The 17,510-nt window shown below is 32.7% G+C and overlaps 1 protein-coding gene across 4 annotated transcripts; it reads left to right on the top strand.

Annotated features, from left to right (window-relative positions):
* Positions 1-3,514: 3,514 nt before the first annotated feature.
* LOC21393301 lies at positions 3,515-6,520 on the top strand. 4 transcript variants are annotated; one of them, XR_002903452.1, is made up of 4 exons: positions 3,515-3,678; positions 3,820-3,878; positions 5,120-5,174; positions 5,261-5,867. XR_002903452.1 is itself a non-coding variant. In XM_024174774.1 (4 exons), exons 1-4 carry the CDS (start codon positions 3,559-3,561, stop codon positions 6,374-6,376), a joined length of 420 nt encoding a protein of 139 aa, XP_024030542.1. In that variant the 5' UTR covers positions 3,515-3,558; the 3' UTR covers positions 6,377-6,520. The 4 variants fall into 4 exon arrangements, 2 of the variants coding, with proteins under 2 accessions (XP_024030542.1, XP_010110381.1); XM_024174774.1 differs by lacking the exon at positions 5,120-5,174 and adding an exon at positions 6,264-6,520 and having other exon boundaries at positions 5,261-5,388; XM_010112079.2 differs by lacking the exon at positions 5,120-5,174 and adding an exon at positions 6,264-6,520 and having other exon boundaries at positions 5,261-5,393.
* The last annotated feature ends 10,990 nt before the right edge of the window (positions 6,521-17,510 follow it).

Below are 17,510 nucleotides of genomic sequence, written 5' to 3'. Positions count from 1 at the left end.
GTGCACACCACCGGTCGACCGGTGGTAATGCAATGTTCTGTCACCGGTCGACCGGTTGACATCGGGTTTGACCCTGTTTGGTCTGAAATTGCTGTTTTGACCCCTGTTTTCGGGGAGAACCCAAATTAGCTTCATTTGGGGACTTGAGATAAATGGATTAGCATTATTAATCCTTGATTTGAGATTCTGTTTTCAAAAAGGATTTCGGCCTTGGAAATGTTTTAAAGAAAGGGGTTGGTTTGCGAAAGAAAAACTCTTTGAAAACCATGGCTTGTCCTATCCATGGAATTCATAGCTTGTCCAGTCATGGAACCTCATGGCTTACCCAGTCATGGGGCCCGTGGCTTGAGTAGTTCGTGGGGTCATATTAACGATTTCAGAAAAGTTAATGAATGATTTCTTAAGCAAAGAGATCTTGTGAACTGGTAAGAGAGTCTATTTCTGTAAGCCTAGATAGGATGCGGATAGTACATCCTCGGGGGCAGAACCCAAAACTCGGTCCGGGTAGGCGAGGCACTTGGTTAGGTAAGTAATTTGTACTAATTACTTGCTGAAGCCTGCAATACGGTTATTTTCAGTTATATTTCCTTTGAGAAAAAGGATGTGAGGTTCCGGCTGTCTGTTGGAACTGAATGTCTATTTATTCATTTATCCATTTATTTATTTACTCGCACATTTACCTTTAAGTCACTTCAAATTATATCCTACTGGGCCTTTCGCTCACGTTTTATGTTTTAAATGTGTTAACCCCCCTCCTAGGAGATTCTAGGAGCGGTGCACAGTAGCTGGGTATTTGCTACGGAGCAGCTGAGTTGTGCTGCTGTTAGAATCAAGTAAGGATTGTGATCATCCTCTAGAATATAAATTGTAAGGAATTTGAGAATTCTGTAAATTCTAGAAATATTTGGATTAACTAGACTGTGGTTGATGTCTGTTGTAATTGATTATTTACATGTTCATGTATGTACGATACTGTATGTCCTGTGGGTGGAGCCCTGTGTGTTGTCAGAGGCTCGGGATTCTGTAATTTATTTATATTTTAATTCAGTCGAGTGGAGCTCTCTGGGAACTTGCTTTATTAATTCATAATCGAGCTCCGCGTCACCCACCCCGTTTGGGGGGCGTGACACCTTAACATCTTTAGTAAGTGACAGTTTAATTCTTATTTTTTCTAATTTTAAAAAAATGACCATAAACTTTTTAAACTGGTTCAATTAAAACTTTTCTGTTAAGATCCGTCCAAATAATATCAGGAGAAGTCACATGACGCCTACGTGACCTATTAACTCGGGATATGTGTAAAAACACAACCACAGTCGAATTAGAGGTGATGTTTAGGTGATGAAAATAAGAAATTAGGTTGAATATTGGGTAATTTCTATGCTAAATGTAATTTCTCTACTAAGTGAAGAGAGGTTGAGCAAGGCCGTGATGGCGTACTCTTGCGTCTAGGGATCACTACACCAAAAGAGAGGAATCAAAGCAGAAAGGAACTGGACTCACCAACCAACGCAAGGAGCTTAAGCTTCGCCGTCATCGCCGATCGAAGACGATTGCTGTGACGCGTTCTCGACGGCGTTGAACTCTGCCGGCAAGTTCTGCCTTTGTTTACTTATCCGTCAGCCTCGGATGCTAGGGTTTCCGCTGGACGAGAGCAAAGTTCTCTCCCTGCCTTCCCTTGCCCTCAGAGGAATCCGCCTCTACAGGTGATTTGCTCCGGTTCTTGAACTAACCATCTTCCTTTTCTTGAGTTCCTAAAAACAAGTACTTGAACATGATTTTGTAAAAAAACTTACAAGTCGTATTTAGAACTGATCCTGTTTTTATTTTTTACGTTTTTTGAGAAAGAAAAAATAAAAATATTTTTAAAATAGTGTTTGGCGCAATAAAAATAAAAAATGAAAATGAAAATAATTTTTTAATTTAGTGTAAAATGAGAGAAATAAAAAATGACTTTTAGTTGTTTTTTCATTTTTCATTTTTATTTTCTCCTCTCTCAAGCAGAGAGAGAAAGAGAAACATTAATAGATTGTTTTACACTAAAAATAATCTCTTAATAAAAGTACTAATGCATTTTCAAAAATGATTTATGTCTGAGATTAAAAACGTTTTCATTTTCATTTTCATACAAAAAATAAAATCATTTTAGAACTAATTTTAAATGCGCCCATCATTTCTTGCTCTTTTTATGATTTTTCTTGGTTTTTCTTTTCTTTGTGGAATGATAACTTGAAATTTGTTATTCAACAGAGAATGATTCTGGAGCAATATCTCCTGATTTAGATATTTCAAACCCTCATGATTTTAGTATATTTTCTTGGCTAATTATCTTTCAACATTAAGAAATACTCACGGGCTGGAGACGTCGGAGATTTTCGTTTGAGATTTTATTAGAAAATCTCATCGTGAAAGTAGTGGGGGAGAAAAGGAAGCCGGAGGTTGAAGAAGATGATGAACTAGTGGATTGTGGATTTAAAAGTCTGGTTTTCTTTTTGAAACCCTAAAGGCTTGTTCAGTTGTATTTTTAAGTTATGGTGATTTGAGTGTAGATTTTGAGTTGAATTTGAGTTATAACTTGAGTTGAAGTTGTAACTTGAGTTTGTGTTTGGTTGTGTACATTTGAGTTATGGTTTGAGATAAGAATCTTTTTGAGTTTGTACTTGGATGAGTCAAAATTTGAGTTTGTATTTAGATAGTATTTTAATAAAAACTCAATGATGATGGAAAATTTTAATAGGGTATATAGGTGAGGTTTTATTCATCTTTTTATTGTGAACGCATAAAAAAAGAATTATCTTAATCGGAATTAAAACGAAAAAGTTATAGCGTTTTTAAAATAAAAAAAATATTGTTCATTAACTTGAATTTGAATTTAAGAATTTGAGTTGAATGAGAAATTTAAACTCAAATTTTAACTCCGAACTCAGATTTTAACTCCAAACTCAAGTTAAAATTTAAGTTTAAACTCAAATTTTATAAAAAAATATGAACTTAAATAAAATTGTAACTTGAATTTAAATTTTTTTGAGTTTAAGTGTAAACAAACAAATCCTAATTCATTCTAAAAAATGAAGATAGAACCGAATAAATAAAGAGTAATTTGTGGGTTAAATCAATTTTAGGATAATTTCTGGTCTTTCTAACGTCCTACAGGGTCACGTGACTTCTCCTCCTGTTATTATTTGGACGGAATTTAAAGAAATATTTTAATTGTATCAATTTAAAAAGTTGGAAGTCTTTTTGTCAAAACCAAAAAAAAAAGGGATTAAATTATCAATTATTAGAGGTTAGGGATGACATGTGTCAATTATTTTATGTTTTTTTTAGATATATTTAGTTCGTTGATTTAAATTTTTAATTTAAATTGAGATATAATTTTTAAAATTTTTTTTTTATTATAATAAAAAAATTAAATGGAGTTGTTTTTAAAAATTTTTACTCTAATAAAATTTGAATTCTAAACTCGAATAAGTGAACGGTCGCGTCTATCACACTGGCATATCGCAGAAAAAATACAGATGCGATTTCTTCCGGTTTCCAAGCTCGTCAACTTCTCTAATGGCGAATCTGCCATCTTCGTCTTCTCCGCAATCACTTTCCTCAGCCTCCAATTCCGACAACTCCCCCGCCACCACTACTAAACCCACTTCTCACTCTTCTCTCTTTCCTAAACTCCAGGTTTGTCTCTCCGTCTCTACTCCACCTATATGTGTGTATATAAATATATCTATATATATGTGTGTGTGTGTGTGTATATATATATCTGTATATATGTGGTGTATGCAGTTTTTCTTTTACGGGCTTTCTCTTCTTCGTTAGGTTGACGCTGGGGAAAACAATTTCGACGAGAAAACGCCTGAAGTAGCTACCAATTTTCAGTGAGTATTTTCTCTGAAATATTTCACCAAAATTTTTTTCTTACTGTGCTCCTAAAATGTTAGGTTTTCCAAATCTTTGCTGGGAACATGTGTTCCAATAATTTTCTTTCCGTTAATTGGGATCTTCATACCTTCGTTTAACAGTTCTTATGAGTAAAATTTAGTTAGAAAATTGTACACTTATCTTTGTGCACGTCTGTCTCTCCCCATTTTTTTTTCTTTTGAATATTGCTCTGAAATTGAGGAAAAATTCTTATTTGTATAAAGTTTCTTTGCCATTAAAATGAAACTTTTTTTTTTATTTTTTTATTTTAAGGACACTAGAAGAGTTCCCACCCTGATCTGGGGATAGCTCTATTTTGATTTCTGATGTTATTATCCTATAGTTCTGTGTTTTGCACCATGAGTGGCGCTTTCTAGCAAATAGTAGAAATGAAGTCAAAATTTATATCTGAGAACTTTTCTTAGGCCGTCTTTTATTATATTACCAAGTTTTGTATGTGGTCACAAGTTTTTTCCGCTAAAATTTGATTTTTTTTCTAGAAGTTGATTTTTTTTCATGGATCTTCTTAACTCTTCTAGTTTCTGCCACGAGACTTTTGAGTATCTGTCTCTACATAGTACATGTAGTCTTTGATTGGGTGTCTAAAAAGATATGAGAAATTCACTCATTTTTAATTTTGAGCCATTGGCCGGATGATTTACAGTTTCTGCAGTTTTTCAGATACCTTTATCTTGCAAACCACATCGAGAAGTTCAAGAAATATGTCTGCTTTTATTTTTGGTGCTTTTATTTTGTTCCAAGCAGTTTAAGCAACTTATTACTGAATTCTTTAGTCTAGTAAATGTCTGCTATTGCTTTTCTCTTGACCATCATTTTTTTTTTCTGTCTCATATTTTACTAAAATGCTTTGTTGGTAGAAAATTTTCGTCATAGTGATTTTCTCTGAAAACTACAGTATGCCATTAACTAAGTCTTGGCTTAATCACTAAAAGTTTGAAGGCTTGTGTTTGTAAGACAGTATCACATCTCTACTTATTTTAGTGCATGTTTTTAATCTATGGTGTTTTTGTTATCCCCTCTAATTAATCTTCTTTATTGGTTTCTTTCTCTCTTAAATTATGTCTTCTGCACTTGATGCATTGGTTTTCTCTGCTATATCATCAAATGTGGTAGCTCTTTCGTCATAACTAGTTCTTGCTGCTCACATGATTGTTGCATTTGTCTGTCGTCCTCGTAGGCAACGTATTTGATGAGAATGTTACAATAGACAATGAACTTATAAAGTCAAGCAGGTAAAGCACATTGAAGATCCTGTCAATCAACTGATAATTTATTTGGATTTACAGAATCTAATCAAAGTTTGGCTCTGTTTCTGCAGATGGCCGTGTATGCGATCGTATGCAGACACAGTGAAGGCTTTTGAAGACCAGAACAGCAGTGAATCAGTCACTGTTAATGAGACCCCGTCTAACATCTCAAACGGAAAGCACCTTCCGAAGAAGAATGGTTAAGTAAAGTTCTCAAATTTTCTCCCCCATTCTTGTAAAATGTTGTACAATAAATGCTATGATTGAGATAAGCCAGACTTAGGAAACGGACACGAGCTTACAATGGCCTCTAAACACTCACAATGAACTCCAGCTGTCTACAGCTATTGATGACTTTGAACTTACGTCTATTACATACTACACAGCTTAATGATGAGACATGTGAGGAAAAAAAATTGAAATCAAACATTTCTAAGGAAATCGACATGAACCTATAGCCGAAGTTGAACATGATAACTAGACTACGTCTCAGTAAAGCACATATGTGGATTCATCAGTCATGTATGAACCGGCTGGGAGGATTGTTATATATGCTCTTACTTTGGATACGAAACAAACTAGCAAGCAATCATTAGGTTTGTCCTTTTCAATGTGTATAATGTTTCGTTTTATTTATTTGATAATTTGAACTGCTAGAATTTTATTGATATTTGTTAAACGGCCATACTTTTCATAATTTGATATGATTCGATGCTTCATAAAGGGATCTTATTGCCATAGTTTGATTCCATACCAAATCACAAAATCCTCTTTTTCCTTTTTTGTTTTTTTTTTTTTCCTTTTGAAACTTTTGTAGTAAGAATTGTTATTTTCTTATCAGTAGGAACTATAATTTTAACCATTAGATTAGTTTTTCACGAGTGGGAGGACTTATGTGCCATGCACTGTAAATTTTAATGTGGTCCTGCAAGGACTGACCGTTCAAAAACTAATCTACCTAATGATGGGAGTAAAATAGTAGTTCTACTGTACGAGTTCCTTTTTTTTTTTTTTTGTTGGTTCTGTAAGTTGTACGTTGCTTCTTTAACAACTGTTACATACTTTTGTTTTCAGTCCTTAAAATGAGGGGTCATTTCTCAGTGGATGATTTGGTACTCAAATACGGAGGAATATCTTTCCTAAGCTTAATGGACTATCGGGATGCAGTGATGGCTAGAGAAAAGTGAATCAAGCAAGCATTTTAGTGATTTTTTTCGTCTGAGAGATGCCTTTATTGGATAGTAGAATTATGATGCAAAACTACACTACTTGAGCTACATGAAATATTGTCGTATTAGTTTTGCCTTTAGATGGCTTAAACTTTGGATGAACCAACAAGAGATTGCGTGTACTGCTTTGAAGGAAGAGCAATCCGATGGTTTCTTTCTGATGTTTCTTTTTTTGATATGATTGCTTATTAAGTTATTGAAGAATTCCATTATTGTCTCATAAATGGAAAAGATTATCTATACCTGAGGTTGAAAAAATCTAGCTGAAGAACCATCTTGTTTTCTTGTTCTTGGGTTTACAATATATTACTGAAATTTTGTCAAAATTGAAAAGGAGAAGGGAAACTACTTGAAAAAGTATACTATTAACGTTAGATAGAAGTTTTAGTATACCGTGCAGTTTTATTTTGGCCGTTAGATGATGAAAATAAATTATTTCAGCCGTCTATTTTCTTTTTTCTACTAAAATTTTACAATTGAATGGCTAATAGATTCTCTCTCTCTCTCTCTCTCTTTTGGCATCGTACAGTGATTGAGATTTGAGCAACATATATATCAAATTTTTAGGTTGTACCGTTATTTTCACCTTAAAATTAAATTGCCTATTCATCGTAACCAAACTTCTATAAAATTTTAATGCATAAAGAAGCCAACAATATCGAAAGAAAATATTGAATTTATGGGAAAGTAATCGTGATGATAAGAATCCCAAATTATTAAGGGAGGAAGAGGAGGAGGCGGAATAAATAACACAATCATTAATAACTATTAATGATATAAATGAGCTTGTGTAACTAGTGAGCATATTTTCCCTTAAACTGCATTGGCCTTGACTAAAAAAAAAAAAAAAATCAATTTCAATGCCACAAGCTTTGATCTCTATTATGATACAATTGAGCTTGATACAATTGACCTTCTCAAGTCCTGCAATGGCAAATTTGCCATCTTCGTCTTCTCCGCAATCACTTTCTTCAGCCTCCAATTCCGACAACTCCCCCACCACCACTACTAAACCTACTTCTCACTCTTCTCTCTCTCCTAAACTCCAGGTTTTTCTCTGTCTCCACTTTACTATATATATATATATATATATACATATATACTCCCGGTCTATGCAACTTTTCTTATTTAGGTCTTCTTTTCTTTGTTAAGTTGACGCTCGAGAAAACAATCTTGACGAGAAAAAGCCTGAAGTAGCTACCAATTTTCAGTCAGTATTTTTTCTGGAATATTTTACAAAATTTTATTTGTATTGTGTTTCTAAAATGTTAGGTTTTTTCAATCTTTTTTAGGAAAATGTGCTGCAATATTTTCTTTTCCTTTAATTGGGTCTTGATAACAATGCTTATGAGAAAATGTTGTGAAACTAAACATTGAACCAATTGAGAATTAAAGCATGTGGAACGTGAGTTATCTCGTGGTAGCGTCTGTAGGCCGTAAAAACGTTGTCGAAAAATCGCTGGAGCTGATGGTTCAAATAAGCTCTCCTCCTTCTCCCCCTCTACCACAATACTCCAAGCACTCGCCCAATGACCACACCCCAAAATATATAGACGCGTTAGCTTTCTTATTTTGGGCTCACATTTTAAATGGTCTATGGTGCTTATTTTAATTGTGTTGAGGGTCATTTAATCCAATGGACTGACCAAAACATTTATGAGAGAGGGAGTACATAGGTCTCAAACTAGTCAACAAAATGAGTGTTCGTTCCATTATAGACCGATATTTGATATCATACATAATTAAATTCCTAATAACACAATTGTCCAATAATATGTTATAATTAATAATAGAATGAATTATTATGATTATAAAAGTCTACATAAAAATATTCCTATCAGAACACTTACCTTTGTGCACATTTATATATATATATATATATATAGTGCCAAGAAATTGAGGAAAAAATTCTTATTCCAATAAAGCTTCTTTATTTTTATAAGCAACCCACTAAAATGAATCATTTTTTTAATGACACAAGAAGAGTTCACACCCTGAACCGAGGGTAGTTTTATTTTGAATTCTGATGTGATTATCGTATAGTTCCTTGTATGTTTTGTTTTGTATAACTGTAAACTTTCCGTGGGTGCCCCAGTTTTTATTGAATTCAAAGAAATCTACAGTAGAAATAAAGTCAAATTTTATACTTGAGAACTTTTCTTAGACATTCTGTTATTATATTACCAAGTTTCAGATACGGTCACAAGTTTTTACCCCTAAAATTTGATTTGTTTCTAGACGTTGATTTTCTATCATGGATCTTTTTACCTATTCTAGTTTCAGCCATGAGAATTTTGAGTGTCTCGACATAGTACATATTGTATTTGATTGCGTGTCTGAAAGAATATAAGGAGTTCTCACATTTGTAATTTTGAGTCATTGGCCGGATGATTTACAGTTTCTGCATTTGTTCAGTGATCTTTATCTTGCGAACCACATCGAGAAGTTCAAGAGTTATGAAGCTGACTACACCCATAGGTTGATGGCAAAATACTTCTCTAAGAACAATCTCTATGTAGGTAGCAGTGATTTCCTCTTTTTCTTTTATGCTTATTAGAGCTTAGTTTTCAGTGCTTTTATTTGGCTCCAAGCAGCTTAAGCGACTTATTTCTAACTTCTTTAGACTCGTAAATAATGTCTGCCATTGCATTTCTCTTGACAATTTTTTTTTTTTGTCTGTCTCATATTTTACTGAAATGGTTTAGTTAGTATTAAACTATTGTGTCCCATTGACCAAGTCTTGGCATAGTCACTGCCTATTTTTTTTTTTTTTTTTAAAAAGAAAATCCCCCGCTTTTAAGGCTTATGTTTGTACGACGGTATCACATCTCTACTTGTGTTTTATTGCATGTTCTTAATCAGCGTGTTTTTATCATCTCTTCTAATTAATCTTCTTTCTTGGTTAATTAGTTGTGTTTTCTCTCTCTTAAATTATATTACTGTTGATGGGGTGGTTCTTTGATATAGCATCAAATGTAATAGCATGTAGCTCTTTCGTCGTAATTAATTCTTGTTGTTCACATGATTGTTGTGTTTGTATGTCGCTCTTGTAGGCACCATATTTGACGAGAATATTACAATAGACAACGACTTATAAAGTCAAGCAGGCGGCGCGATTGGCTGGGTTCGCAAAGTAGGCAGCGTGATTGGGAGGCGGCTTGGCTGGGTTCGCAAGGTGTAGTAGGGTCGCGAGTGGGGATGCAGATGGACGGTTAGAGAGATTGTAATATGTCTTAATTAAGATTACAAGTTGTTTGAGTGTTAAAATATGAAAAATTCGTGTTAAAGGGACTTCAAAAGCATTGTGCGGGTTTATAAACGCTGCAATGGACAAACTGTACAAAACTGTGCAGTTTGGTTCGGCCAATATTTCGGCTGCAGCTGAAATGTTTGCGCTGCAGCAGAAAACTTCGCGCTGCAGCGCCCTTTTTTAGGCCTCTCAGGTCCGTTTGCGCGCTGCAATGGGAAAACACCCGCTGCAGCGAAAATTCTGCAGAAAAACAGTGCTTTCATGAAGTTATGTAATCTGAAACATCTCAAATCATTACATCCATTAGTGATATGTTTTCATACATATCTGCACACTAACTAGCAATAGATTTAACTATTATAGTATGTGTATTAATCCATGAAAAAATACATTTACATTGAAAATGTACCTTTATGTGAATGGTTGTAATGCTTAAAGAGGATGCATTCATTCATGAAATGGCACATCCGTCTTTATTAATTCTCCATAAAATTTACAAACTTAATTGAATGTTTTGAAACTCAATATTATTGCTAGATATTGTGTTCAAGGGTTTGTTGTATCTTGGGGGTAATTTGTCATTAAAACTCATTAGCAAACTTTAAGAAGCGATGACAAATAAAACCTTAAAAGGAAGTATTCTTATACTATGTAGTGAGGCGCCCAGGGGCCAGAATGGGCCAAAAATTCACATTTTTATTTATGTTTTGCATTCTAAAATTAGTACACGATTTTTAAGAATTAATGCAACAAGCGGCTTCATTTTTTGATGAATACTCTATTTTTTATGATTTTCTCTTTTTCGTCTTTGAAAAATAAAATAAAAATGATGTAAAACAATTCTGACATCTTACAGACATGATCATTACATTTTTCTGAGCATGCCTGCAAAAAATGGTCTAAAAAAATAAAAAAAGAAAAACGTTGCAAAAGAACCATGGCCTGCGTAGTGAGGTGCCCAGGGGCCAGAATGTGTCAGAAATTCACATTTTTATTTATGTTTTACATTCTAAAATTAGTACACGATTTTTAAGAATTAATGCGACAAGCGGCTTCATTTTTTGATGAATACTCTATTTTTTATAATTTTCTCTTTTTTCGTCTTTGAAAAATAAAATAAAAATGATGTCAAAAAATTCTGACATTTTACAGACATGATCCTTACATTTTTCTGAGCATGCCTACAAAAAAATGGTCTAAAAAAATGAAAAAAGAAAAACGTTGCAAAAGACCCATGGCCTGCGTAGTGAGACGCCCAAGGGCCGAAATGGGTCAACAATTCAAATTTTTATTTATGTTTTGCATTCTAAAATTAATACACAATTTTTAGGAATTAATGCAACAAACGGCACCATTTTTTGATGAATATTCTATTTTTATGATTTTCTCTTTTTTTCTTCATTGAAAAATAAAATAAAATATAAACGATGTCAAAATATTTTGAAATTTTGCATACACGATCCTTAAATTTTACTGAGCATGCCTGTAAAAATGGCCTCAAAAAATGAAAAAAGAAAAACGCTGTAAAAAAGCCCACGACCCGTGTAGTGGGGCGCCTAGGGGCCGGAATGGGTCAAAATTCACATTTTTATTTATGTTTTTCATTCTAAAATTAATACATAATTTTTAGGAATTAATGCAACAAGCGGCACCATTTTTTGATGAATATTCTATTTTTTTATGATTTTCTATTTTTTTCATCTTTGAAAAATAAATAAAATAAAAACGACGTCTAAATATTCTGAAATTTTACAAACACGATCCTTACATTCTACTGAGTATGTCTGCAAAAATGACCTTAAAAAATGAAAAAAGAAAAATGCTGTAAAAAAACCCCGACCCACGCAATGGAGCGCCTAGGGGCCGGAATGTGTCAAAAATTCACATTTTTATTTATGTTTTGCATTCTAAAATTAATACCTAATTTTTAGAAATTAATGCAACAAGCGGCACTATTTTTTGATGAATATTCTATTTTTTTATGATTTTCTCTATTTTTTGTCTTTAAAAAATAAAATAAAATAAAGATGACGTCAAAATATTTTGAAATTTTACAGACACGATCCTTACATTCTACTGAGCATGCCTGCAAAAATTACCTCAAAAAATGAAAAAAGCAAAACGTTGTAAAAAGCCCCTAACTCGCGCAGTGGGGCGCCTAGGGGCCGGAATTGGTCAAAAAGTTCACATTTTTATTTATGCTTGGCATTCTAAAATTAATACATGATTTTTATGAATTAATACAATAAGTGGCACCATTTCTTGATGAATATTCCATTTTTTATGATTTTCACGTTTTTCTTCTATGAAAAATAAAATAAAATATAAATGATGTCAAAATATTCTAAAATTTTGCAGACACAATTCTTATATTTTATTGAGATGCCTGGAAAAATGGCCTCACAAAATGAAAAAAGAAAAATATTGTAAAAAAACCCATGACTTGCGTAGTGGGGCGCCTAGGGGCAGAAATGGGTCAAAAATTCACATTTTTATTTATGTTTTGCATTCTAAAATTAATACATTTTTTTTAAGAATTAATGTAACAAGCGGCACCATTTTTTTTTATTATAAATATTCTATTTTTTATGGTTTTCTCTTTTTTCGTCTTTAAAAAATAAAATAAAATAAAAACGATGTCAAAATATTTTGAAATTTTGCTAACACGATCCTTACATTCTACTGAACATACATGCAAAAATGACCTCAAAAAATGAAAAAAGAAAAACTTTGTAAAAAAACCGCTGACCCGCGTAGTGGAGCGCCTAGGGGCCGGAATAGGTCAAAAATTCATATTTTTATTTATATTTTGCATTCTAAAATTAATACATGATTTTTAGGAATTAATGCAACAAACGACACTATTTTTTCACTAATATGCTATTTTTTTATGATTTTCTCTTTTTTTCTTCTTTTTGAAAAATAAAATAAAATATAAACGACGTCAAAATATTCTAAAATTTTGCAAACACAATCCTTACATTTTACTAAGCATGCCTGAAGAAATGGCCTCAAAAAATGAAAAAAGAAAAATATTGTAAAAAAACCCATGACTTGCGTAGTGGGGCGCCTAGGGGCCAGAATGTGTCAAAAATTTATATTTTTATTTATGTTTGGCATTCTAAAATTAATACATGATTTTTAGGAATTAATGCAACAAACGACACTATTTTTTCACTAATATGCTATTTTTTTATGATTTTCTCTTTTTTTCTTCTTTTTGAAAAATAAAATAAAATAAAAGTTACGTCAAAATAGTCTAACAGTTTACGGGCACGATCCGTACATTTTTTTGAGCATACCTGCAAAAAAAATGGCCTCAAAAAAAGAAAAAAGAAAAATGCTGTAAAGACACCCCTAGCCTGCGTAGTGGGGCGCCTAGGGGCCAGAATGTGTCAAAAATTTATATTTTTATTTATGTTTGGCATTCTAAAATTAATACACAATTTTTAGGAATTAATGCAACAAGCGGCACCATTTTTTGATTAATATTCTCTTTTATATGATTTTCACTTTTTTTCTTTTTTGAAAAATAAAATAAAATGTAAACAATGTCAAAATATTCTAAAATTTTGCAGACACAATCCCTACATTTTACTAAGCATGCCTGCAAAAATGGCCTCAAAAAATAAAAAAAAGAAAAATGCTGTAAAAAAGCCCTTGACTCGCGCAGTGGGGCGCCTAGGGGCCGAAATTGGTCAAAAATTCAGATATTTATTTATGTTTTGCATTATAAAATTAATACATGATTTTTAGGAATTAATGCAACAAGCGGCACCATTTTTGGATAAATATTCTCTTTTTTTGATTTTCTCTTTTTTTTTTGTTTTTTGAAAGATAAAATAAAATAAAAATGGCGTCAAAATACTCTGACATTTTACAGGCACATCCTTACATTTTTCTGAGCATGCCTGCAAAAAATGGCCTCAAAAAATGAAAAAAGAAAAACGCGGTGAAAAGACCCCTGGCCTGCACAGTGGGGCACCTAGGGGCCGGAATGGGTCAAAAATTCACATCTTTATTTATGTTTGGCATTCTAAAATTAATACACAATTTTTAAGAATTAATGCAATAAGCGGCACCATTTTTGATGAATATTCCACTTTTTATGATTTTCTATTTTTTTCTTCTTTGAAAAATAAAATAAAACATAAACGACGTCAAAATATTCTAAAATTTTGCACACACAATCCTTACATTTTACTGAGCATGCCTATAGAAATGGCCTCAAAAAATGAAAAAAGAAAAACGCTGTAAAAAAACCTCTGACTAGTGCAGTGGGGCTCCTAGGGGCCGGAATGGGTCAAAAATTCACATTTTTATTTATGTTTTGCATTCTAGAATTAATACATGATTTTTAGGAATTAATGCAATAAGCGGCACTATGTTTTGATGAATGTTCATTTTTTTATGATTTTCTCTTTCTCCTTCTTTGAAAAATAAAATAAAATATAAACGACGTAAAAATATTCTGAAATTTTATAGACACGATCCTTACATTTTCTAAGCATGCCTGCAAAAATGGCCTCAAAAAATGAAAAAAGAAAAACACTGTAAGAAAGCTCCTGGCCCGCACAGTGGGGTGGTTAAGTGCCGGAATGGGTCAAAAATTCACATTTTTATTTACATTTCGAATTCTAAAATTAATACATGATTTTTAGGAATTAATGCAACAAGCGACACTATTTTTTGATGAATATTCTATTTTTTTATGATTTTCTCTTTTTTCATCTTTGAAACATAAAATAAAATAAAAATGACGTCAAAATCTTCTGACATTTTACTGACACGATCATTACATTTTTTTAAGCATGTCTGCAAAAAATGGCCTCAAAAAATTAAAAAAGAAAAACGCAACAAAAGGACCCTCCTAGCTTGCGCAGTGAGGCGCCTAGGGGTCGGAATGGGTAAAAAATTCACATTTTTATTTATGTTTTGTATTCTAAAATTAATTCACGATAATGCAATAAGCGGCTCCCTTTCTTGATGAATATTCTATTTTGTATGATTTTCTCTTTTTCGCCTTTGAAAAATAAAATAAAATAGAAACGACGTAAAAAAATTCTAACATTTTACAGACATGATCCTTACATTTTTCAGAACATGCCAGCAAAAAATGGCCTCAAAAAATGAAAAAAGAAAAATTCACATTTTTATTTATGTTTTGTATTCTAAAATTAATTCCAGATAATGCAATAAGCGGCTCCCTTTCTTGATGACTATTCTATTTTGTATGATTTTCTCTTTTTCGCCTTTGAAAAATAAAATAAAATAAAAACGACATCAAAAAATTATGAAATTTTATAGACACGATCCTTACATTTTTATGGGTATGCCTGCATAAAATGGCCTCAAAAAATGACAAAAAAAGTAAAACGCTGTCAAAAAGCCCCCGCCCCGCGTAATGAGGAGCCCATGGGCCGAGATGGGTCAAAAATTTATAATTTTATTTATCTTTTGCATTCTAAAATTAATATATGATTTTTTTGGAATTAATGCAACAAGCAGCACCATTTTTTTATGAATATTTTATTTTTATGATTTTCTTCATTTTTCATCTTTGAGAAATAAAATAAAATAAAAATGACCTAAAAAAACTATGAAATTTTGCATACACGATCCTTACATTTTTCTGGACATGCCTGTAAAAAATCACCTCAAAAAATGATAAAAAAATAAAACGCTGTCACAAAGCCCCCGCCCCGCGTAGTGGGGCACTCAGGGGCCTGGATGGGTCAAAAATTTATATTTTTATTTATCTTTTATAATCTAAAATTAATATATGATTTTTACGAATTAATGCAACAAGTGGCACAATTTTTTGATGAATAGTCAATCTTTAATGATTTTCTTTATTTTTTTGTCTTTGAAAAATAAAATAAAATAAAAATGACGTCAAAAAATTATGAAATTTTGCATACACGATCCTTACATTTTTCTGGACATGCCTGTAAAAAATCACCTCAAAAAATGATAAAAAAATAAAACGCTGTCACAAAGCCCCCGCCCCGCGTAGTGGGGCACTCAGGGGCCTGGATGGGTCAAAAATTTATATTTTTATTTATCTTTTATAATCTAAAATTAATATACCATTTTTAGGAATTAATGCAACAAGCAGCACCATTTTTTGATGAATATTCTATTTTTTATGATTTTTTTTTATTTTTGGTGTTTGAAAAAAAAAAACGACGTCAAAAAATTATGAAATTTTGCAAATACGATCCTTAAATTTTTATGGGCATGCATGCAAAAAATGGCCTCAAAGAATGACAAAGAAAAGTAAAACGCTGTCAAAAAGCCCCCGCCCCGTGTAGTAGGGCGCCTAAGTGCCGGAATGGGTCAAAAATTTACATTTTTATTTTTGTTTTGCATTCTAAAATTAGTGTACGATTTTTAAGAATTAATGCAACAAGTGGCGCCATTTTTTTTTATGAATATTCTATTTTTATTGGTAGATATTTTAAAAATTCTCATATCGATTACTTTAAAAAATCACATTGCAAGTGAGTTATAAAAACATTTGGAACCCTGGCATGATCTTTTTATACCCCATACCTGCCAAAAAAATAAAAAAACAATAATCTTCCAATTAATTGATGGCTTATAGTCTGTTCTTGTTCATTCAAAAAGAAATTCTTTTCTAGCTATTTGGGAATTTTACTTTTTGATGGACTATTGGAGAACTTTACGGTACATTTAAAAAACAAACTCATTATTTTAGTTCGTTAAATTATTTCTTAAATATAGCAAAGTAAAAAAATTATAAAAAAATCAACATAACCTCATGAGGGTTTGACGTAGAAAACAATATAATACTATATCAGGAAAAAAAAAAAACACTCGGTATTTTGTACCATATCAAACAATTCTCTCTTTTTTCTTTGTACCATATCCAAAAAATGCCCTCTTTTTTTCAACTGTTGGGATTATTTAAATATAATATATAAGAATTTATTAAGTTTTATCACATCTAAAAGCGCCTTGCATTCTATGCATTTAAGAGGTAGCCATTTCTAGCAGGATGGGTGCCGCGGCGTCAAGTTTGGGCGCAACGACGCTGAAATGGACACAATGCAATTTATAGAACACAGGGCGCTGCGACGCTGAGTTTGGGCGCCGCGGCGCGAAGTGGGCACTGCAGCGCCAGTGATGGGCACTACAGCGCTTAGGCTTGCGCGGACAGTTTCTAGTTTGCCAGAAACTGGCACTGCAGCGCCCAAAACTGGCGCTGTAGTGCCGTAACGATTAGACACGGTTTTGACACTTGAATTGACACCAATTCAAATGGAAAAGGTGTCTTTTCAAGTTTGGTTGTCTCTGTATATATTGGTGTGATAAAAAACTATAAAAAGAGCAAGAATTGCTGATAAATTATGTGAAATAATTCTCTACAATTCTTCTATCTTCTTTTTCAAAAAAAATTTCCAGAAATTCTAAGAGTTCTTGTGTTCTTAGTGTTGTTGTCATTTTGCTTGTGATTAACAACTTGAAGGCTTGGCATATCCTACGAGCGATTTGCCGAGAACCTGAAGCAATCTCTAATGAGAGGGGGCAAATAATGCTTTAAGGAAAGCATATTTTCTACGTGTTTCAAGTGTCCTTTCCCTCAAGATTTCTAACAATCTTAACGCGTAAAGTTGCTGCAATGGAGATCGAAACTACTGTTGCCACTATCAAATTGATGAACCAGGACTTGGTTAAATTGGATCGCTTTGATGGGACTAACTTTACAAGGTGGCAGGACAAATTGAAGTTTCTCTTGACTGTATAGAAGATCTTCTATGTTTTGAGTCCGGATTTGGAGCATATTCCCAAACCAAACGATGATGACACTGAAACGTT

Source organism: Morus notabilis, unplaced genomic scaffold, assembly GCF_000414095.1.
Source record: "Morus notabilis unplaced genomic scaffold, ASM41409v2 Scaffold360, whole genome shotgun sequence".
Lineage (NCBI taxonomy): Eukaryota > Viridiplantae > Streptophyta > Magnoliopsida > Rosales > Moraceae > Morus > Morus notabilis.
The sequence above is the reverse complement of the archived record's forward strand: the minus strand, read 5'-3'. Positions and strand labels throughout refer to the sequence as shown.